This window comes from Pipistrellus hanaki (assembly GCF_964339955.1).
Source record: "Pipistrellus hanaki genome assembly, chromosome: 16".
Taxonomy (NCBI): domain Eukaryota; kingdom Metazoa; phylum Chordata; class Mammalia; order Chiroptera; family Vespertilionidae; genus Pipistrellus; species Pipistrellus hanaki.
In genome coordinates this window covers 21,580,256-21,604,890 of record NC_140518.1, presented here as the reverse complement: position 1 = coordinate 21,604,890, position 24,635 = coordinate 21,580,256, and the positions used below count along the sequence as shown (strand labels likewise).

General features: G+C 38.1%; 1 protein-coding gene across 6 annotated transcripts in view; it reads left to right on the top strand.

The window, feature by feature from the left end:
• ACACA (acetyl-CoA carboxylase alpha) overlaps positions 1–24,635 on the top strand; it is a 246,989-nt gene that overhangs the window by 151,688 nt on the left and 70,666 nt on the right. For all 6 annotated transcript variants that reach the window (XM_084864172.1, XM_084864177.1, XM_084864175.1 and 3 more), the window contains 6 exons: positions 1,125–1,166; positions 2,174–2,389; positions 3,346–3,501; positions 6,562–6,765; positions 10,907–11,062; positions 13,281–13,427. In XM_084864172.1, coding sequence (XP_084720298.1) covers positions 1,125–1,166; positions 2,174–2,389; positions 3,346–3,501; positions 6,562–6,765; positions 10,907–11,062; positions 13,281–13,427 — 921 coding nt within the window. The remainder of the gene's footprint in view (positions 1–1,124; positions 1,167–2,173; positions 2,390–3,345; positions 3,502–6,561; positions 6,766–10,906; positions 11,063–13,280; positions 13,428–24,635) is intronic.

Genomic DNA, 24,635 nt, shown 5'->3' with positions numbered 1-24,635 from the left:
ATGGAGTTAATGCTCTGCACTTGAGAAGTAATGTGGTAGAGATGAAGGGCATGAAGAGACCCAAGTTCATATTCTAGGTTTCTGATACTGGGCATATCACTTGGTCATGGCTTCTCAGCTGTAAAGTGGGATACCTAACCTCGAGAGGTTGTTGAGAGCATTCAGGGGGACAACACATGGGAGCAATGCCACCTAGCAGGCTTTCATTTCAGGTTTCCTAAAGCTCATTGACAGACATTTATGCAGCTAGCCCTGGTTTCTCTGCCTTGTCCCAATGAGTAATTATTTTGCACTCATAATGAAGAAGATGCCTAATGAAACCTCCTGTAGAGGCACATAGTAATGACTTGACTCTAACACCACCAATAGAGCTTCCCATCCAAGAAACGGGTATTTGATGTTAATAAGTTAAATTTCAGAAACTAATGGACTCTGCTAATTGAATTCATCTTTGTTAATTAATAAGGTTCTAGTAAATTGGTTGCTTTCTTTTGTAATGCCCTGCAAAAAGAGTGGTAAGACCAAATGATTCCAAGTTCACTAGTTCCACCCCATTCTTTCTTATACTTGTAGTGGTAGTGACCAAAGTAACATCTTTACTTTTGTCTTGAAACATTATTGTTAAAACATTATTGTTTAAACCCTTAAAATTTTGATTTGAGAGTGAATGAGGAAAACACATGGATTAGGGATTTTATGCTTTCTGGTTAGTTTACATTTTAAGAGTTTCTTAAGGGGAAACTTGGGAAATCAGTCCAATAACTGCTGTTGCAATGCAGAAGCTTAGAGAGTATATTGGTTTTATTTGCCAGGAGGTGCCAAGAGCAACACCCAGGAAGAATTTTTTTTTTTTTCACTTGGGAGATGAAAAAATACGATTCCCCAACCCCTCCCCCCCAGGAGAGGGTACCTATTAAAGTTAGGTTAATAGTGTGGTGATTCTCAAATGTGGAAGTGGAGTCAAAATGATGGTTACCCAGAGGATCATTCACATTCCCCAGGCTAAGGTTTGTGTTTTCTAAGAAACTGTCTTCTAGATGCTTGAGTGCTTCTGTACTATGTGTTGATCCCCAAAGAACCATATCTATGAAGGACTGATACATTTTCCCCTTCTTTTAACACAGAGAGAATTCCCTAAATTTTTCACGTTCCGAGCAAGGGATAAGGTAAGAACTAATTCCTTCCTTCTGTTTTTGTTTGTTTGTTTGTTTTTTATGTTTCTTTTTCCTTACAAGCCTAAGAGTGGCATATCTTTGCCATTCTTTTCTCTAATTGAATTTGTGCTTCCCTTTGCCTTACACGTATCTTAGAACGAAAGAAGACTCTCTTCTGAAAGAGTTTGGTTTAGGAAATAATCAAATATTCTGACCTACCCAAGAATGCAATAAATTTCAAAATCATCTTTATGCTTTTGATGTGATATTAAAGGACTGCTACATTTAGTAGGATTATTTTCATCACCTACAGACAGTTTGTTTATATTCAGAGTTATGTTTTTTCAATTTTTAAAATACAAACTTCAGACTGTGTTGGTTTCTTCCTGTTACCATTCACTAAGTTGACATGTACTCTGGAAAAACAATTTAATTTCAGCAAAAATATATTAAATGTAAATATAGTTCTTACAAAAACATATGTGTATATATAGGATGTTTCAAAGCCAAATACCTCTGTTTAAAAAATTATATGATGTTCATATGTCAAGTATTTACTGTGTCTTTTGTATTGTGCCAGAAATTATAAGAGTATAAGACATGAGTTTTGCCCATGAGCATTTTAGACTAGATGGGTAAAACCAAAACACTGGTATGTGAAGTAGTTATTAATGTGAAACAGTTTGTAGTTCATTGTTAAAAAAAATAAAGAATTACAAAGATATTAAATGCTACAGTTCTGGAGGAATTGATTTTTTGTTTCTTTTTAATGGAGAGCATCATCACTTATAAAAGCATAAATGATGAAAGCTTGGTAAGTTAAATAGGTTCTTTAGCGCCTAACCTCATGTAAGCTATAGCATTATCCTTGTATGTAGACCATTTTTGTTGTTCATCAGCACATCATACCTTATGTTTTTATTTTTAAGCATCTCTTTTACATACGTACGCATTCATAATATCACTCTGTAACCACTTCTGGTGGGCTGTTTTTTTTTCTCTCCAATTCTTGTGCTCAGTTTGAGGAGGATCGTATCTATCGTCATTTGGAGCCTGCCCTTGCCTTCCAGTTAGAGCTGAACCGGATGAGAAATTTTGACCTCACTGCCATTCCATGTGCTAATCACAAGATGCACCTGTATCTTGGGGCAGCCAAAGTGGAAGTGGGCACAGAAGTGACAGATTATAGGTTCTTTGTCCGTGCGATCATCAGACATTCTGATCTGGTCACCAAGGTGGGTGCTGTACTTTAATGGGAAGTTATCCTTGAGGGAAGGGACAGAGGAACAGTCATGGTTCAAAATTAGGTTTTTTCTTTTTGAGTCAAAGCTCTTGTTCATCTCACTCTCTAATAACCAACCGAAGTCTGAGAATCATTTCTCTTACAAAAGTCAATATTCTATATAATAACAAGCTTTTTTCCCTTTCATTTGAATTTCCTTGGTAATGGATGCATAGTAACTCTCACTTGAGAGAAGGAAAAGCATGTTAACAGAAAATCACAGAATCACAGGAGAGTTAGGTGATAACAGAGTGGGACAAGTTAGTAGTGATCCCGTTATAAACTTGTCTAAAGGTAGGGTAGTTTCTCTGTATAGAAAGGTGCTTCCTGGTGGGTTAGTTTTTCCTATATCCCATAGCTATAACCTTTCTAAACTGTTCTGGTATATGTGAGCTGTAACCCTATAGCGTTTCCAGTATCCCCACCTATTGGAAGGAAATTATATACTAAGAGGCAGCAGGAATTCTTTTTTTTTTTTTAATCCTCACCAGAGGATATTTTTATTCCCCATTAATTTTTTTAGAGAGAGGGGAGGGGAGGGGGAAAGCGGAAGAGACAAATACATTGATGTGAGAGAGACATATCGATTGGTTGCCTCCTACACGCACCCCAACCAGGGCTAGGCATTGAACCTGCAACCCAGGTACATGCCCTTGACCAGGAATCGAAGCTGAGACCCTTTGGGCCATGGGTCAATGCTCTAACCACAGAGAAACGCCAGCCAGGACTGCAGGAATTCTTAATCTGCCCCTGCTGCTTGTGGTTATTAGGCTGACTAGGGAGAAAGGTCAATGAACCTCTCGCAGGTGCCTTATGATTCATGACATACCATTGCTTAAGTAATTATACTAGCCATTTCATTATTGCCTCTTAAAACATTAATATTTATGGTGATTTCTTCCTGCATAGGAAGCTTCTTTTGAATATCTACAAAATGAAGGGGAGCGGCTGCTCCTGGAAGCCATGGATGAGTTGGAAGTCGCTTTTAATAATACTAATGTTCGTACTGACTGCAACCACATCTTCCTCAACTTTGTACCCACAGTCATCATGGATCCATCAAAGGTACATTTCTGCTTAGCTTCTCTCCCTGAAGTAGCAAACACAAGCAGTGAGATTCATTCATATTTATTCTCACTAGGACCTGGACACAGGTACTCTTGATCAGCTGGTTGAGCCCTTGATGTTTAAAGTTTACAGAATGAGCTTTGCGCAGTGGCAGTATCGTAGCCAATGAGGTGTATCCGAGGCGCGATTATTGCTAATTAAAGTTTATAGAATGAAAAAAATAAATGAAGTTTACAGAATGCTTATAAGACTGTTTTTTGGGATGGTGTCAGAAATTTGCTATAGCATTGAAAAGCAGACCTCAAAAATGAAGGTGGTATGATTTATCTTGCTGGTTATTTATTTATAAGCAGTTATAAAAACATAGAATCTTTTCCACTTCCTCCATTGGTGCCTGTAAAATGATATTTGCCATGATAGCAATCTTATCTATACTAATAAAAAGGTAATATGCTAATTAGACTGGGAGAACTTCCGGACAAAGCCATGGTGGTGGAGTCAAGGCAGAGGATGGTTAGGGGCGATCAGGCCAGGAGGGAAGGCAGTTGGGGGTGAGCAGGCTGGTGGGCGGGAAATGGGGGTGAGCTGGCCGGCAGTGGGGGCAGTTGGGGGCAAGTGGGCTGGTGGGGGGAGCAATTGGGGGCAAGAAGGTTGATAGGCAGAGTGGTTAGAGGTGATCAGACAGACAGGTGAGCAGTTAGGAGCCAGTGGTCCCAGATTGCAGGAGGGAACCCAAATTAGAGAGGGTGCAGGCCGGACTTGAGGGACAACCTCCCCCTTGCACGAGTTTTTTGCCATCAGGCCACTAGTCTTATATAATTCCTTAGGATTTCTCATCTAGAATAATTAACTTGCTATTGGGCATTTTGGCAGAATCACTGCCTCATTGTACTAAATGTTACTTAGCTGATGGCTTAGGGATGTAATGTACCTTCTTAAGTATCTAACCTATTTGTCTTTAGTATTTTTCCACAGGTAGAAAATTTGGCTAATAAGGAATTTCACAAGTATTATATATGTTTTCTTGTATGAGGCTCTGTTCTAAAATGCATTCCATATAATTTAAGGAAGAAAAACAAAGTGATTCTATACTTGACCTTTTATCCCACAGAAGGCTGCTTTCTGCTTCTGCTCCCTCTAACCTTTTTCTTTCATATTGTGGAATTGGATAGGAGAGCCAGTATATACCCCTTTATTTCTTTTTAAACTATGTTTTTATTGATTTGAGAGAGAGAGAGAGAGGAAAGGAGAGAAAGAGATAGAAACCTCAATAATGAGAATTATTGATCAGCTGCATCCTACATGCCCCCTCCTGGGGATTGAGCCTACAACGTGGGCATGTACCCTGACCAGGAATCAAACAATTGACCTCCTGGTTCATAGGTCGATGCTCAGTCACTGAGCCGCACCACCTGGGCATACCCCTTTCTCATGATCAGTTGTAAGCATAGACTTTTGCTTTTTGAACTTAGTATGAAGACCTGAAAAATCTTTTTCTACTTTTTTTTTCTTCAAGACTCCAAGCTATTGATCAGTTGTTTTATCTGTCAGGAGAGCCTCAGACAGGACAACGCATTGAGTACCAAGTCTCATCATGTAGTTTAAGCAAAGGTTCCCCTAAGCATTCTGGGACTGATGAAGCTGAAAGACTTAAAACATGGCCTGAACACTATATAACTATATGTATTTATAGAGTTAGCCTACAGTTTCTCATGGAGTTATTAACATCAGCCTCTCCGTTCTACTCCATATACCCGTATACCCTGGTTCTGCCTTTCTAATCATAGGTAGCTGTTAATTTCTTTTATAGAGGGATGTTGATTTTTGTCCCCTTGAGAAAAGAATGGATACTTGGTTAACAAGCAAATGTGGGGATAGTTAACTCCTTGAAACCTATTTTAACCTAAAATTCTGTGGCGCAGAAGCAAATTGCAGGAGTGGCACATACTTCTGAAAAGCCACAAGAGAAGGGTTGTGTGAGTTATTTTTCAGAGTTTTCTGTGTTGAGAAAGAATTTTAGAAAGATACTTCTCTTAAGAAACATGAATTTTGAGTAGTATGTCCCTGCAGCCATGTTGGAAAAAAATATATTTTTTGCTCTAGTGTATCAATAAGGAGAAATCACACCTAAGGTTGTAGGGTTAAAATAATTTCCCTGACCCTGAAAACTAGAAACACTAAACTGACTTGGTATAAAACTTAGGGAAACTAGGAACATCTGCTTCATATACTTAAATCCCAGTTGGACTAGGCTAGTGGTCGGCAAACTCATTAGTCAACAGAGCCAAATATCAACAGTACAACGATTGAAATTCCTTTTGAGAGCCAAATTTTTAAAACTTAAACTTCTTCTAACGCCACTTCTTCAAAATAGACTCGCCTAGGCCGTGTATTTTGTGGAAGAGCCACACTCAAGGAGCCAAAGAGCCGCATGTGGTTTGCGAGCCACAGTTTGCCGACCACAGGACTAGGCAATGACCAAGTTTCAGAGCTTTGTTTACAGAAACCATTCTAGCACCACTTACAAATTGCCTATTTTTAATTTGTGCAATTTACCAAGAGACATATATTATAAAGTTTAATAAAATGTATGGAAAAAAGTTCATAGTGGTAATTGCTATGTTGATTTAAGGTCCTGAAAGTGCAATGAAACATAGTTACCATGCATATAAATGTTACTTAATAGCTATTTAACTAGAGATTTTATTCTTATTTGGGGCTTTCTCTTAAATCCCATAGCTTGTAATTTTAGATATTGCAGACCTTTGAGATAGAATATGAATAAAATTGGAAGAGAGGGAAGGAGTTGCACACATTTGGGTGTTGTTAGACATAGAAAACTGCTCATACAACAGGCCAGCATGAAATTGTCCCTGACTTATCTAAGCAAAAGTAGGGTTGGGGGAGAAACTATATGACTTTTTGTAAGGAATACATGTACACACCTTGAGAAACCAGCATCTTGTTCCATTCTTCCTTTCCCAAAGATGGGCAGACCTAAAACAGGTCCTAGTTACTGGTTTTTAAGTTTTGTGCTTGGTGATGTGTGTGTGTCAGATTGAGGAATCTGTGCGGAGCATGGTAATGCGCTATGGAAGTCGGCTGTGGAAATTACGCGTCCTCCAGGCAGAACTGAAAATCAACATTCGCCTGACACCAACCGGAAAAGCAATTCCCATCCGCCTCTTCCTGACAAACGAGTCTGGCTATTACTTGGACATCAGCCTGTACAAGGAAGTGACTGACTCCAGGACAGCACAGGTACAGCAGTGAAGAACTAGTCAAACTTTGAGATCTCATCAAAGTTTTTATTTGGTCCTAAGGATAAGCCACTTGCATTTGCTATAGAAGACCCAAACTCATAAATCCCATTGGTTCACCTAGTGGGGTTGTCCTCATTAAATGATTGCATGAATTTGAAAAACCTCATTTGCCTCGTAAGATGTGACTATGTTCCTAATCATGGGTGTTATAAAACTTCCAACTTTTAGTTATGTGTTGGTGAGCCCTTATAGATGCCAAGTGAACCTAACTCCAGAGGTAATTGTGTAATTTGGGGCTCGCCTTAGGTAGGCTCTAGGGCTACTTGAGCAATCTCACCTTTTCTGATCTGATTTGTTCTTCCTGTTTTCAACCTAGTTAGACCACTCATTAGCAAGTAAAGAAAGGAAAATTGTTGAAATATGTCACCAAGTTCTATCTTAAAGAAGGAAAATTTCAACATAATAGTTTGAGCAATATCAAGGAGTGAGTTTTATCATATTTAACCATTATGATACTCCATTTATACACATTATCTTCAAAGAGTTCAGAGTATTATATGTCTATAACAGGGCAAAGTGGCAAACTTTAACCATTTTTCAGGTAGAAAAATTGAGAATGTGAAAATGGAAAGTGACTTTTTTAGTAGTTTGGTCCTGTGATAACAGAATTTCTTTTTAGTCTGTTTTATCACCTTAGTTTCTAAATATTTGTGCCATTTGCTGTGATACTGAATTTAGTTTGGTGCACCATTGTTCACATCTTTTTATGAACTGAGATTTTATTTCAAGACTTTGGATAATAGTCTTGGAAAGTGCATGCCTTTTGTTGAAAGGTTGAACTTGCTCCAGTGTGTGCACTCAAAGGGTTCAGTCTATTCTATGCATTGGGTGCCAGGAAGAGATTATGTGTCTCTTGTTTTTATCTGTGTCCTTTTAAATCCTGGAACAGAGGCAAGAAAAGACATTTTTATCAGTACTTTGAAGATGAATTTTAAAACTCTGAGTCTGGATAGCTGTTAGGAGTGACCTTTCATTTTGTGCTTTGAGTCCAAGTTAGATGGCCAGAGAAATCTGTCCTGTGAGAAGTGAGCAGTTAAAACAGAGAAGCGCACAAGAGTGTGAGGGGTTGGCCAGGAAAAAGAGTATTCAATAATTTTTCCTGCATTTGATGTTTTTCAGGGCAATCTTAAAGACATTTTCAGTCAAAGCTTTTCATGGGTAGGGATGTTTTTAATTAACTTCTACAATCGCTTCAGGGCAAGTCTATTCTTGTGAAAAATAAGATGGCCTCTTGAGATTTCAGTGTTTATGATAAATAAGTTTGTTCTTTATAACTACTTTTCCCCCTTTCTTTGATCAGGAAGCTCTTAGATTTCCCTCATGCTGGCTGGTGGTGACACAGGGACATAAAAGGCACAGAAGCCTTCAGTCAGGGTTTAGTTTGCCGCCTGGCACAAAATAAGCACTCAATACGTATCTGAATGAATGAATGAGCTACCTTTAACCTAAGGGAGAACCTCTTTCACCATATTTAGGTCCTGCATATTTAGGAAACCCTGAAGGCGGAGGTCTCCCTCAGGCGCTTTAATGAGAGAGTTCAATGGCCACTGCCCTGTGTGAACTGGGGGGAACCCACAAGAAAAACAGCCTCCAACCCAATTCTGGCATTCCTAATGCCTACCTGGTGCTTATTGACGATTTGTTTTTCCCCTATCTTTGCTCTAGTGAGTCACCATATAAATTTAAAATAATATAGAACCATGCATGTCATTCATTTATTTGTTCATTAATTTAACATTTATTAACCACCTATAGTGTTTCAGGCAGTATGAATACAAAAAAAAGTGATCTCTGTTCTCAAGAAATTTACATCATTATGGAAGACAATTATTAGTTTCTCTGTAATATTATGATTCTGCCATCATAAAATAAGAACAGGGCTCTAAGAGAACAGACTATCTGGGATCAGAGTTTGTTTTCCAAGAGAAGCTCTTTTGATGGCCTCTGGTGAAAAGAGTGTGCTATATTAAGTATGTACCTATTTTCATGAACTCATAAAACATATACTTTACCAATTTTTAATTATGTCCATTAGAGTAGAAAATGGGATCAACAGAGCTGATTATTCAGAGCCTTCTAGTACTATCCATTACTCTCAACCTCTTACTTTGGCACATCGTTTACTCTTTTTGACGATAGGGAGAAAGTTGACTGGCATGAGTTTCATTCATGAATGGTATTAGTTGTAATGAACACTCATGTCAGGTAGTTATTTGTGGGGAGAAGAGATCTGGGTAATCCATTGCATGTCAATTGATATGCAATGTATAGTGTTAGGGATAAGTACACATTTAAAATTCACCTTTATTGAGATGTTTTATGTATATAGCTCAGTTCATCCTATATAATAAAAGGCTAATATGCAAATTGACCAAACAGCAGAACAACTAGTTGTTATGATGTGCACTGACCACCAGGGGCAGACACTCAATGCAAGAACTTTCCCTGGTGGTCAGTACACTCTCAATGGGGGAGCACCACTCAGCCAGAAGCCAGGCTCATGGCTGGCAAGCACAGTGGTGGTGGCAGGAGCCTCCCCTGCCTCCAAGGCAGTGCTAAGGATGTCTGCTAGCTTAGGCCCACTCCCCACGGAGAGTGGGCCTAAGCCATCATTCGGACATCCCCAAGGGCTCCTAGAGTGCAAGAGAGCACAGGCCAGGCTGAGGGGCCACCTCCAAGTGCACGAATTTTGTGCACGTGCACTGGGCCTCTAGTTCTGAAATAATAGACATTACTATTTCTATCTCTCACATTCCTAAGACATTGCTAATTTTACCTCCCATCTGGTGATTTTCACCATTGGTCATTTGGAAATGGGCTGGAAACTCCATTTTATGGGGTTTTGAGCACCCAAGATGAGTTTTGCCCCAAATAGGACCTTTTTGACAAGTCGGCAGAACTCACTTGTTCCTCTGCTCTAAGCAGCTAAGGATTCACTGAGCTGAATTATACCCAAGGTTTTTAGCTAAGCAGTTAATTCTCTTCTTATGCCTGTATAGTAGGTTCACAAATCTAATCACTAATAGTAGACTTAAGCTTAAATATATTAGGCCTGAATAGATATGTGGGTAGATACACATACTCTTACACCCCAATCTCCATTTCTGTTCTCTGAATTGGGAAACTGGATTTTGTGTATTCATGCATAAAGTGCCTAGTTTAGTGTCATATAACCTCCGGCACACAATAAATATTAATTGAATAGAAATAATGGCATTCCTTATAAATATTGATAAGCAAATAAAACTAAATGTATGGAATATGAAGTACTCTTCTAGAAATATTTGATTAAAAGTTTGTCTGGTGATTTCATTATGAGACAGTATAAGTATTGCAGGAGCTAGTCACTAGTTGTAGACATGGTGTTCTGGGGGAATACATATATATATATATATGTATGTGCATATATGTGTGTGTGCATGTATATATTATATAGATGTATATATTATTTAATAAAATATATATTTTTTACCACAGACTATGTCTTTTAAGCTAATAAGAATTAACTAGTTACATGGATGGGTGAAATTCACTTGTAACAGAACTCTTTGAAGCCTTTCTCTGGCTAATAATACTTATGAAGCACCTTCTCCTCAAATGGACTGAAACATAAATGATACAGTAGAGCCTGATCTGGCCTTGTAACGCTGGGGAAAGAATATAAGTCTCTTTAGTGCATCTCTGTTTCTCAACTTAAATACTAGAGCACTGCTCAGACTGGCATTAGTTGACATATACTCCATTTCTGAATGTGTGGGATTCAAGTCACTTTAGAAGGCAAGCATTGTCAGTCTGTCTCTGAAATGTGAAATTTACACTGTGCTTTCTTATTGATTTAAACAAATCCAAAAGTGAAAGCAGCCAGTGGTGTACAGTTAGCTACATACCATTTTTTGTAGTTGGTTAATTTGTAGAGAAGTGAGAGCACCATGTACCCGATGTTAAGAAGCATATCTGAGCTACTCAACCCACCAAAAATGTGTTTCAAGAAATAACTTTTATTAAAAAAAGCCCTTATAGGCTGCTCTCTGATGTTTTTCTCTGTCTCAACGCCCCATGCCTTCCTCTTTTTCCTGCAGATCATGTTTCAGGCATATGGAGACAAACAGGGACCATTGCATGGAATGTTAATCAACACTCCCTATGTGACCAAAGACCTGCTTCAATCAAAGAGGTTCCAAGCACAGTCCTTAGGGACAACATACATATATGACATCCCAGAGATGTTTCGACAGGTAACGGTGGCAGCTAACTGGGAGGTTCTGACCTATTCCAAAGAGACAAGGTTTTCTTGACTCTCCATCAGATGCAGCTTAGACTGGAATGATGCACTCCTAAAGGGCAGGAAATACCTTGACACTATTCTCATTTCTATTTTATTTGGGATTTGGTGACTGCCAACTTAGATTTTGGATGGCTCTTTGTGAATTAATAGGAGAAATAGTGAGGATCGAAACTTCTATTGAGTAGTTGAGAGTAAACTGAGACTGCATGCCTGTGATGGTAGTTTATAATGATCTGTGTGAGGAGTTATATTCAGGTCTATATTTCTTAAGCCTGTATTCAAATTACGGATATTAAAGAAGTTGGAAACTCTAGTTTTCATTTTCCTGTTTTCCAAGATAACCCAAGTCTCTCCAGCTCATAGCCTAGATTAATATGAAAATCAATATAGATAACATATACAAATATATGATACAGAGTTCATGGTACACAGTTTAAAGTATCAGTTCTTTTGTGGGAGATTTATTATAGCTGAATAAAAACTAGCTTGAGAAAATATATTATGAGTCTTATCCTCTATATGAAAATAAATTCCTTTGATCTGTATGGTGAATCATCTCTATGCTGCAGATTTTTCTTCCATCAATAGAAGGCAAAAAAAGTATATCACCAGCAGAAAAATGTGCAGATAAAAAATAAGGTATCAAAAGAATACTGAATTTGTCCTTTAAAAAAAATCTATAAATAAAGGATTTTTCCAAATATCCTAGTTAATACCCCAATATCACTATATTTGAATTTTACTAAGGTAATATATGTAGTCTTAGTAAATAGTCTATATGTAATTCCTGTATTACTCACAAATATAAGAGATTTCCTTAGGTAACTACTTATTTACAAGTTCTCTCTGTTGAAATGTAGATACCATTATTCAGTATTACTGGCATTGTTAGTCTAAAAGTTGAGTGTTGGTTTTCTTTCTCCATGCCAATGCTATAAGTAGAGATCACATTCTATATAATTCTTTCTATAGAATAGACATAAATGGAATGATTAGGACATCTAAATATGAATGAGTCATATTGTCTTTAAATGTTGCTTTGAGTAAGCAAAGAAACAACTAGTTCCCATTTCATGAGGCACTTGTTTTGATAATAGGAAGTTGGAAATGGAAATCAAGATGGCTTCTAAATGGGTAGGTGTAGCTAGCTATCTGGTTTTTTTCTCAAATTTGAGCAGAATTGACATGTGTATTTACAAATAGTCATACACCTCTAGTGAACTAATTCCTGTTTATGAGCCTGTAGCTCTTAAAAGTTATTAGAAAAGGGGTGCTTCTCCTGAACCACTAATAGAAACTTTATTTTTGCCTCTTGGGATTTCTTTGTATTGGTCAAGTGTTATGTCATTTTCCTGGTTATTCTTCTATTACCAAGTTTCTCTAAGAATTTTCTTCATTTTTTGCCGAAACCGGTTTGACTCAGTGGTAGAGCGTCAGTCTGTGGACTGAAGGGTCCCAGGTTCGATTCCGGTCAGTGGCATGTGCGTTGGTTGTGGGCACATCCCCGGTGGGGGGTGTGCAGGAGGCAGCTGGTCGATGTTTCTCTCTCATCGACGTTTCTAGCTCTCTCTCTCCCTTCCTCTCTGTAAAAAGCAATTAAAAAAAAAAAAAAAATATATATATATATATATATATATATATATATATATATATATATATATATATAAAGAATTTTCTTCATTTTGTTTTAAGGAGGATTGATAATACTTTCTGATTTTAATTTCCAGGGATATAGTTAGTTTTAGTATATTTGTTAATGCTCTAGTGCTGATTCAGAACCACTCAGTAGTTTGATTGTATTGGAAAAATGCCTGATTTTTGGCATGTAAAATACTTTATGTGAAAAATAATAACAAATCTTGTATGTTCACCCGAGGATATTTTTTCCCATTGATTTTTAGAGAGAGTGGAAGTGGGGGAGAGAGAGAGAAGGAGAAACATGGACATAAGAGAAATACATCAATTGGTTGCTTCCTGTATCCACCCCAACTGGGGCTGGGAATTGAACCTGAGATTCTTCAGTTTGAGGGCAAACACTTTAACTACTGAGCAACACCGGCCAGGGCAATAACAAATATATTTTAACTGAGAATGGCCAAATCTTTTCATTTTTATGTATGTTGAAATTCTAATTGTCATTGATTAGTAAAACTTCTCTCTTCCACTAGTCCCTGATCAAACTCTGGGAGTCTATGTCCACTCAAGCATTCCTTCCGTCACCCCCTCTGCCTTCTGACATACTGACCTACACTGAGCTCGTGTTGGATGATCAAGGTCAACTGGTCCACATGAACAGGCTTCCAGGAGGAAATGAGGCAAGTAGTTGAGTCCCCTTTCCCCCTTTCTTAGTTCTGTGTATCATCCCCTTCCCCCCTTTCTTAGTTCACCAGTATCATCTTTTCATGGGATGGTCATTAAATGGTGTTAATTCAGATCCAACTACTAAGCAGTCTTATTGGTAGAATTCTTTAGAAAGAGAACATTAACTGGTTATTACAGAATTATTGTTTAATTTTGTAGGTATGATAATGATACTATCTTATTTTAAAATGATATTACAATTTTGTTTTCCTTAATAGTATTTTTCTATTAAATATTAACACTAAAATAACTACAGATGAAATTATCTGATATATAGAATTTACTTCAAAATAATGGGGAGTGAATGTGGGAATATGGATGTAATAGGATCAGCCATGAGTTGTTATTGAAGCTGGATGATAGATACGGAATAGATTATTTTCTCACTTATTGTATATGTTTGAAATTTTTGACATTTCTATAATAAGAGCATTTAAAGTACTGTTTTTTGTGTAATGTTTTTCTTTATTTGGATATCTATTTTATGCTCAGGTAATTTGATCTGTGAGCAGGGTAAATATATTCTTAAAAGGACTCATTCAGAACCAGGGGGTTCAACATAAAAAAAAGTAACAGAGCTCTAGCTGTTTTGGCTCAGTGGATAGAGCGTTGCCCTGTGGACTGAAGGGTCCCAAGTTCGATTTGGGCCAAGGACACATGCCTGGGTTGTGGGCTCGGTCCCCAGTGGGGGGCATGCAGGAGGCAGCTGGTCAATAATTCTAATCATTGATATTTCTCTCTCTCCCTCCCTCCCTCTCCCTTCCTCTCTGAAATCAATGAAAATATATTTAAAAAGAATAAAAGTAACAGAGAACCCATTGCTGATAGTTATTCAAGAATGCATTTTCTAGCCTTGAAGACCTTTCTCCTGTTGTGCACTAATCATGATATAAAGTCATATTTTGCCCAATATCCTATGTCCAACAATGATAATAGTCATAAACCTAAAAAGAGATATGTTTTTATTTCAACCTTAGATAATAACCCTAGAAAAATCTCCTTCCTTCGAAGGATTAATCTTCACCTCGTGTTCACCATAAACAGGCTGAGTAGACTTTTGGAGATAATACACAATTGTTTTCATTTTATACAGTATCTTTTAAAAATATATTTTATTAATTTTTTACAGAGAGAAAGGGAGAGGGATAGTTAGAAACATCAACGAGAGAGAAACGTTCATCAGCTGCCTCCTGCACACTCCCCACTGGGTATGTGCCCCCAACCAAGGTACATACCCTTGATCAGAATTGAACCTGGGACCCTTGAGTCCGCAGGCCAACACACTATTCACTAAGCTAAAAATGTTCCTATATGTATAAGGTGTATGGCTTGTTTCAGTAAGTGCACAGAGGATGCCAAAGTAGATGATTTAATATTAAGGTGGATGCAATCAAGGACCAGATGGAGAGTATCAGCCTTGTAGGAGTTCTTTTAATCTAACACCTTGAAATAGAAAAGGCCAGAAGCTAGGGAGGAAGGTTGCATAGAATTTTGACAAGGGTAGGTATATACTCATTAGCACACAAAGTTGAAGTAGACGTTTGTGCCGCTGTGTGTAGCATGTACTCAATGAGCCCTTCACGAGCAGAGAAAAGCTTCATTGTGCTAGACTTAAATTCTTCTTCATTGAACAGTGTCGTCTTTAGGTGCAGAAGGCACCCTTGTGAACATGGAGCTGAGAGAAACGGTTTTAACTAATGTAATTAAAACACAAAACGAGATTTTTGGCCATGTGCAAGCTAGCTGCAGTGCTATTTGAAACCTCTTGCCATGATCTTTCTCTCCTGCTTTCGCTTTGCTCTCATTCTGTATTTGAGCGAATGGAGACTAGGGGAATAGTGAAGTCCCAGAGGGACAGAGCTCTGTTCTTGCTGAAATTACAAGCACAGAGCTGCCTGGGCATGAACATGTAGTGTTTACTCTGCCAGTATGAATACAAATAGTCTTATTATACCGGACTCTGTACCCAAAGACCACACACACACACACACACACACACACACACACACACACACACGAATAAAAAAAAAATTAAAGGTTTTTTTTAACCCTTTTAGGACTCAACAAACCTTGATGGAAAAGGGATGTCTTATACCATCGCTGGAAATAGCAAAGTCAGTATTAGGAACCACATTTCCCTTTGCCCAATGCTATAATAATCTTGAAAAAAAATTTTTTTCTTTTTGTCAGTTCTCACTTTCTTCTTTTATTCTTTTCCCTTCTTTGTTGCCTATTTTCTCTTTTCCTTTTCTTCAAATGATTGACTAGAATTGAAGCTGAGCGTTAGCTTGCTATTTCTGAGTCTTTGAGCTCAGGAGGAGTGAGACCAGTATTCATTTTTGTGAGCTGTTAGTGAGTAATCCCTGGGATGGTTGGTGAAGTCAGCCAGTGGCCATAGCTAGATTATGGGGCACTGCATGACAGGAATGAGGTTGGGGTATTAGTACCAAATTCTGTTACCAATAGCTTGAACATACAATGGAGCATGTCCACTGAGAGACTGACCAGTCTAAAGATGAAGTTTCAGCAGTCAGAACTCTGAGGGACAGCTCTGCCTAAGAGAAGACGTGCTGTCAATAGGATGTATTTCCTCATGCCAAGCCCAGTGTTATCAGGGCAAGTTGACTTTCAGCTATTGCAGTTTAATTTTCTTTGGCCAAAGAGACAAGTTTGTCATGAGCCTGGCACCCTACATTTTACCCAAGAATGATGTGAGGGGAAAGAAAAGAGCTCATGCTGATAAGATTTGGAGCAAATCTGTCCTGTCCCACAGAGAATGGGCATCTGAACAGAGACTTGCAGAATTGTTTTATTAAAAAAGGAATAAAAAATTGACCTGTTAATGTCCTGAGAGCCAAGGCCCAATGTAAATGCATTGGTGCTACATCGACATTAAATCATTATAATGTGGTGTTCTCTAAAGGTGACGGTTCTACCCGGCCATGATTGTGGGTGATATTATATTACCTTAAAAGATTGGAGTTTTGGGGTTTAAAAGCTACCACATGGATATAGGAATAAAAGTAAAACAAGAGATTCCTGCAGAGTTTCCCCAGGAATTGAGATGCGTTTCCCCATGATCAAAGGCAGAAAACCTACACTTATCAGACCATTGGCTATATGTGTGGCCCGTCTTCCTTTTTTTTTCTTCAGGACAGTAAATGGGCAAAATGGTGATGGGTCCAGAAGTCGGAACAATTCAGTTCCATTTAGTTTTAGGTAACTTGTTTGCCATTTGAGGAAGAATATTGGCTGTTTCAGCAAAGATGTGACCTGCATTTTGAACACTGTGCCCATGTTAATAAAAGCAAGAGAAACAGCGCTTTTCTGCTGTGGTATTAGCTACGTTCTCCTTTCTATTTCCCTGGCTGTCCCTCCACCATCAAGAAAGGTATAACTGAAGGAATGCCACGATGCATGATGAAAGTTGTAGGGAGAGTACATTTTTCTCATTGTCAGATTTGAATGGCATTGCATTTAGTATGAATTTAGAGTGGGAATAAAGAGATGCAGACCAAATCTGCATTACTTGCAGATAGCTCCAAAGATGATTTGTCCAGAATTTTTTTTAATAGTTTAAAGTAAAGATGAAAATTAAGGAAAATATGATTGCAGCATATACTAAACTGATTTCACTTCTATATAGCTGAGTTCATGATGCTACATTGATGGGCACTGTATGTAAATACACAGCTCGATGAATGTGTGCTGTTGAGCCTGGGTAAAGAAGCAATGCAGCCAAACAACAGTTCTGCTCTTCCCACATCTCACTTTGGAGGAATTGTTTTCATTTTCCTGTTTGTTTGCAAACCTGTTTTAATCATTTTTTGGAAGTGGTAATTGCAGGTGGGAACATTTTAAGTAAACTTCACAATTCAGTGCAGCTGCTTTTCTCACAGAATCCTGTTATTAAAAGGCTCAGGCTAAGATCAAGCCAAGGCTGTAACGGACTTGACAGAGAATAACTTAACTTTGCCTTGTAGACAAAGAAAACACTAGCCTTCTTGAGACTATGTTATTTGTTCTGAAATGTTATTAGCATTTTTTTATTCTATTTCCTTTAACAGCTCTGTGAACTAGATCACAAATTTCTGAATCAGGCAACGAGGAAAGATATGAGAGAGATGCACCTTTCATAGTAATTTTAGTGAGATAGGAATTACGATCCTGTTCTCATTATTTCAGAACTTGGCCTTTTAAACAATATGAACCCATTCATTCCCTCTCATCACTCCTGTCATAATGAAAAACGGAGACAAGAAGAAGATGCTGTGTTTAGAAACAATTAGGTTCAAGATGTGTACTCCAAAAAGGATTGATCTTTAGATACTGGAATTGTTGCATAGTATTACATTTTTTCCATAACATTTTGTTGTTGTTGTTGAGAGGTAGGTATATTCCAAACTGAGTGCAATTTTATGGTCACTTGTGCACACACTACCACACTTAAATCATTACAGGGTCTCCAAGGCTTCATTTTTTCTGATGGGCACTAGGTGTCAGGATTTTTCCTTCTCTGCAGCTTAGCATTCAGAGAAGCCTCTTGATTTGCCTTGTTTGGTGAGGCAAATCCAGCAGTGTCCTCCCCCCATGCTCCTCCTTTTTTTTTTTTCTTTTCTTTTTTTTCAGTTGGATTGGTAGGCTTTGCCTTGTGTTCCTACAATATGCAATTGCATTTTTAACTCTTTGGGGTGGAAGTCTGTTGAATTTTACATCATAGCTGTACACATTTTGATAAGAAATAATTTTTAGAAAGAGGATGATCGAGGGGGAAAAAGTAGTGTAAATTAAAGACTAGCTGCCATCATAACTGATATCTTGGTTTTAGTCCCGTTTTATATTCTTGGAGGTGAACTGTTGGGGATCAGGATTTCTAGAACTGCTCAGCCTTACCCATTTGTAATTGACCGTGTGCTGATGTCCAGTCTCCTTAATATTTTACTATAAAATATTTCAAACATACAGAAGAATATGGAGAGTGTTATGACAAATACCTCTACATTTTCTGACCAGCTTAAACAAATCTTACCATTTTGATACTGTTCCTTACGTGTTGCTATAATCCTTTGGAATCTCTAATTTGAATATAAGATACATTTGGAGCTGGGTAGAGAAAGGACGTTTGGTAAGCTTATATAAACCTAAAAGATTGGAAGAAATAGTAGATTCATCTTGACAGTTCTAGGCTGGACTTCCCACACAGAGGACTCTTATTTTAGAAAAACTACCATTACCCTCTGTCTTAATTCACTTGGTTGACATTTTCCATTCTCTCAAAGGAATTGCTTGGGTTATCCTGAATTCAGATTCTAGAGGAACCCATTATGTTTAGAAATGTATGTATATGTGTGTGGGCTTGAATAAGGGAAGTGTTGACCATTTCTCTTGCACACAGAACCCAAATATTTTTCTAGTTTAACATTAGACTTTTGTGTATTGTTTTACTCGATTTAACCTCAGAATAGCTCAGTGAATGTGAACCTCATTTGGATGAATTTTTACTGTGCTTTCATTTCATTCTTTTGAAATCAGTTTACCTTTTCATGCTGGGTGTGGAAATTGAGTCCATGTCAGTCTTTTAGATATATGTTGGGAAAGAGGCATATTTGTATTGTAGTGTGCTGAAGGTGAACTCTGAAATAGACCTGATAAAAGTGGTTCTGAAAAACAGGACCGTGGTCTGTGCACTGATCGTTCATGTTATACAAAGAGACTAATGGTCCTTGCTACGAATCTATCCCTGAAGATGGGAGAATATACCTAGTAAGATAGAAATCTCAAGTACAGTAAGAGACATATTATGGAATATGTGGTAAGATAGTTTTATTTAAAATTGTGCACGCTCTCTTCTGTTACCCTCGTTCTAAGTGAGCACATTTGGATATGTCTAAGATGTTTCTTTTTTTCTGAGATGATCCTCAGAACCAAAGTTGAGTTCCTTATTAGAGAAACATTAAGGCTGATTTTGAAACATGGCTCTTCCTGCCATGGAATTACTTTTAATGAATTTCTAACACTGTTCTTTGGGGATGCATATACTTTCCTTAGAATTCCTTCCGAATGACTGTTATTGGTGTTGGAGATTGCTCATCAGGTTGATTAGTTTAGTTTGACTCATTTCATTACTAGCAAACCAAGGCCCAATGAACTTGACTGGCTTTGAAAAATCCTAATGTATCCATTAGTGACTAATGCAGCATGCGTGGAGGGCTCCCCAGTTCCTTTCAAAAGTACGTCCTCAAGATAGCCTTTAAACAAGAGAATGTACTTGCCAGCATTTTCATACATCTCAAATTTTAAGATTTTATGGGAAAAGGATGTGATACGGTGCCTTATGTCAAGAAACTTTACCCAATTTCAATCAGAGGCAATAATGAACATGAGGACAGCAACAGATGACACAAAAGGATGAGGTGTAGCGTGGAGCATCAGAGTTCAACATTTGTTTATGTGACTAATAGGCAAGGCTTCTGGAACTGTCATAGGCCAAGTTGGTTAATTGCCATATCAACCAGTTACTCATATGCCCCATTTCTCAAATACTACTGGCTTGTATGAGTTCCATTGCATGCTTTTGTAAAAATTGGTATATTTATTAAAGGATTGTGTACATGTGTATAAAATTAATGTGGTTTCAAGTATATAAATATCACAGAAAGAAATAATTCCCCTGTTCAAAATTATTGTTTCTAATATTTGGTAACATATTTTAAGTTATCTCTGGGATAAAAAATTTTTGCTCTAAAAATGATATTTTTTCTTATCCTTTTATCAGTTTTTAGAAGAATTGAGGTAAGTTTGTTCAGCCATTTTTGAATTATCCAAGCATGTAAGAAGGTTTTTTTCAGCTGTTAAGAAAATTGTTTTCAGCTCTTTTATGTGATCATACAAACTAGGCAATGGAACATGCTCTCCAGCAGGCAATACAATATGGAAAGGCATTGACATTTTTTCACCATGGTTTTTCTCAGCACAAATTAAGTCAAATATTACATTGCCGTACGGTTTGAAAATACACATTTTTAACACCTGCACAGTATTTTCTAATATTTCATTAAGTATGTTTTTTTTTCCATGAGATTCTAACATGGGTTAAAATTATAATTATTTTTGATGGTATCTAATTAAAGTGAAGATTTAATATTCCATACAGGATACGAAAGGGGGAAAGGTAACATTTTATTATGTGTCTGTAAAGGAACTCAAGTTTAGATTCCTTCTCTCTCGGGGGGGAGGGGGAGAGCTGGGGGGGGTATCTTAGTTTTTTCTCCTTTATGATGCAAATGATGCTTATGTCCAATTCAGCTCTAACATTCTAGGAGTCTTATTTCTTCTTTAATTTTTTAAATTGACTTTATTGGGTGATATTGGTTAATAAAATTATATAGGTTTCAGGGGTACAATTCTATAATACATCACCTGCATATTGTACTTTGTGTTCACCATCCCAAGTCAAGTCTCCTTCCATCACTATTCCCTCTTACCCTCTCCTACCTCCCCCCAGCTCCCTTTCCCTCTGTAATTGTCATGCCATTCTAGGAGTCTTTGTATGCTGCTCCCGGGCCTTGCAGGATGGTTGTCTTTCTGGCAGTAGCAGTAGTAGATAGGACAATAGCTGCTGGAGGCTTTGCCAGAAAAACTCAACTTTTAGGCTTTTAGCATGGAAAGTAAAGCTGCAACATCTCAGCCACAGTCTAGCCTTTATATTATTACAACTGAACTTAAAATGAGGCGGTAGATATAAGAAAGACAATCGTGACAAAGATATGCTATTTCTGCTTCCCACAGCATAGCTAAAGTTGATGGATGCTTCCCATATCCTTAAAAACAAAATCCTATCTTTTGTCCCTTAGCTTTCTCTTCAGATTTCTTTATTGAGTTTAATATTGTTTTACTTTGTAGTAGCAGCAGCTTTGGAAAGTGTGTGAATATGTGTGTATGTATGCATTTGCACATTCTATTCACACTGATAGTACAATTAATGTTGATATCAATTTTGGTGTTAACTTTGGGTCATAATTAGTGTTGACACTTTGTGTCAAACTAATGGCATTTATGGGGACCATCAGAATAAAGGTTAATATTATCATGTTTTTAGTATCTGTTATAGTAACATTAAACCAAAGCCCTCCCAGGAGAAAAAAATACATACGTATATGGATAGATAGATAATGTCTTTCTATATCGCTGGTGTTACTCAGTAAGAAAATGACATCTCGGCGCAGAATCCTAATCACTGTTTGGAGCATCAGAAATAATGATCACCTCTGATCGGAGCTTGTGAATAATTCATTCGGTTTGATTTTCACGTCCTGTCCAGTGATACTTTTCAAACCAAATGTGTTTCTACAGGAAAATAATGGTCCCACTTCTTATGGAAATACTGTGGCACAAATCATTTTGCTCACATAAAAACAGTTAAATAAGACTGTTGTCTTCTGCTTTCTCCTCCCTGATCCCTCCTCCTTCCCTTGGCACGTGTTTATTCCATAATCAGACGGTGGCCAAAGAAATATTTTCTTCCTTAGAAATTGTAAAAGGAAAACAAATATTTATTTCTGTTTTTCCTTAGCTTATTCTCAGTAATCCTCTTGGTCTGTATCCCTTTTTTGCTTTAAGCTAATTAGTTTAAGTTGATAACCCTAACCTTAAAAAACTTGCTAATTGCTAAGAACATTCTATTATCAAAAATCATCTGAAATAAAGTATTTTCCAACGATTTATAGCTATATTAATGAAAACATAATTGACAGTAGTGACTAGAACCACTTGGTTAGTCAGTGCCTCAGCAAGGCAGCAATTGGGAAAAGAAGTAGCTAATACCGCCAGGACCAAGAGCCTGAGTCTGAAGCTCATTCTGCACTATGCACTCACTCTCCCTTACAGCTCACCTGCATAAAAATGTGCGAGGTAGAGAGAAGCCACAACAAGAGGATTTGGTGGTAGAGTATCTTTTGGTTATTTTTCAGTTAATATACAAGGTAACTTGGGCTTAGGTAAAATCAGTGTCATATTCCTAAACACATTGTTGCACTTTGTATGCTGTTATAGTGATTGCACAGTTTCCAGTATCAGATCTCCATTATGTATATACTAGGAGCCCAGTGCACGAATTTGTGCACCTTAAAAGGAATTGTATCACGATGCTGTGGTGGGCATAGGGGCAGGTCTTGGTCCATCCTCTGCACCCCGGCCCGCGCCTTCCCACTGTGGCCCCCAGCCCCCTGTCTGCCGGCAGCTCTGCTCCTGCTGCTTCCACGCGCTGACGGTGCAGACCCTGCTTGCACCTACTGATGGCACAGAACAACTGAGGCCGGCACCAGCAGTTGGTGCAAGCAGGACAGTCGCGGCCCTGATTGCCCCTCAGGAGCAGGGGAGGTGGAGAAGCCCTGAAAGGCAATAATCGACCTGCAGCTGCCACTAGCACCGGCTGATGGAGCCGAGCAATTGGGGCCAGCAGCGGGAGCCAGCACCGGCTGGGACTGCGGCATGCAAGAGCAAAGAATTTTTAGTAACCACCAGAGGCTCTTCCCAATGACAGTGACTGGCACCCTGCCTTGATCTGGTGCTCTCGCTCACCTGCTCCACCTTCCCGCTGTGGCCTACGTCCACCATGTTCGAAGCTCTGCTTCCTGCTGCCGAAGCCCACTATGTTCCATGCACACTCCCTTGTGGTCAGCACACATCATAGTGACTGGTTTTTTGCTTGTTCTGCCGTTTAGTCTATTAATTAGCCTTTTAGGATAATATAGATAGACCCCTCTATATAAAGTAATTTGACTGAGAAACTTAGTGTCCTAATTAAATGGGAGGGAGTGGGAGGAATATGACTGTCTTTTGAAGTAATGACCCCATCCTCTGAGACAGCTATTCTTAGATGGAATATTTTGAACCATTTCTCCTGAATATTGTGACCCTTTTTTCTCTCTCTCTACATCTAACAAGGGCAGGAAGAAGCGTTTTTCAACCTAGTTTTCATCATCAGACAGGAAGTATTTTGCATTCAGAAACCATTTGCAGTATCAAATTCCATTTTGTCAAGTGATTAGCTAGTTGAGTTTGGTAGAGAATAATTTAAAAACACATTTGGAAGCGGCTGTGGTGCTTCTGCACTTGAGGAGAGCAGTTGGTGCTTTCAGATCGAAGCCCTCTTTCAGTGGCTGCACATCGCAACGTGGATCATTGTGTTCCCTGTCTGTGCAGCTGTTACAGGCCTGCAGCTGTGGGCACCATGTGTTCCTCTCTGGTCTGCTGGAAGAAATAGGGGTGTGGTGGATTGATACCTTGCCTGCCTGTCAGTGCAAACGTCCCTTTATGTACATATGTTTGTAAAGCTCTTTAGCCCTCTTCAAGATGAAAGGCTCTGTATAAATAGAAGCTTTCGATTTTAGTGCATGTTTGTAATACATGTGGTACAGTCCTAAATATGTATTTAGCTGATAGGCACTGTTCTTGTCTGGTGTACAAATATTGACTTTAAAGCATAAATATGTATTTGACCATCAGACCAGAAAAACACTGAAGCAGTTACTTCTCAGGTAGAGATATTAATATTGTATAAACCTATATATACATATGTTTGCATTCTACCACATCACTGTAGAACATTTCCTTTTTTAAAAAGTGAAATGATATTCCTAGCAAATGAAGGCAGTTCCTGACATTCTTCTCCCTTGGAGGTGAGTCTTGGTTTTTAATTTTCATACGTTTATATTTCTCTGTCATTGTCAAATACGATTTGTGTTGTAGTATGGCTAAAATTTAGAGTCAGCTCTTATAAAATATGAAACTCCATTAGCTTGGTGAGATTTTTTTTTTCCCCTTAAAATTTTTTTTAAATGATGGAAATGTTTAAATGTACACTAGATAATATAAATTACCATGTACCTGTCACCCAATGAAGAGGTGCTTGGTATCCTTTTTCAATTACATTTTTGTTTTGTAAAATGTTTATCACTGCAATGCAAACATATTAAAGAAACTTTGGATAATGGGAAAAACACACACACACACACACACAATCCCATCATTTTACTATGTCCTTTATTTCTTCCCCCTCTCCCCCAAAAAAGTTGGTGTTGTAAAATTTACTATGTGCCAGGTACTGTTCTATGGTTTGCCATGTATTTAATCCTCACAAATTTATAGAGTAGATTATTATT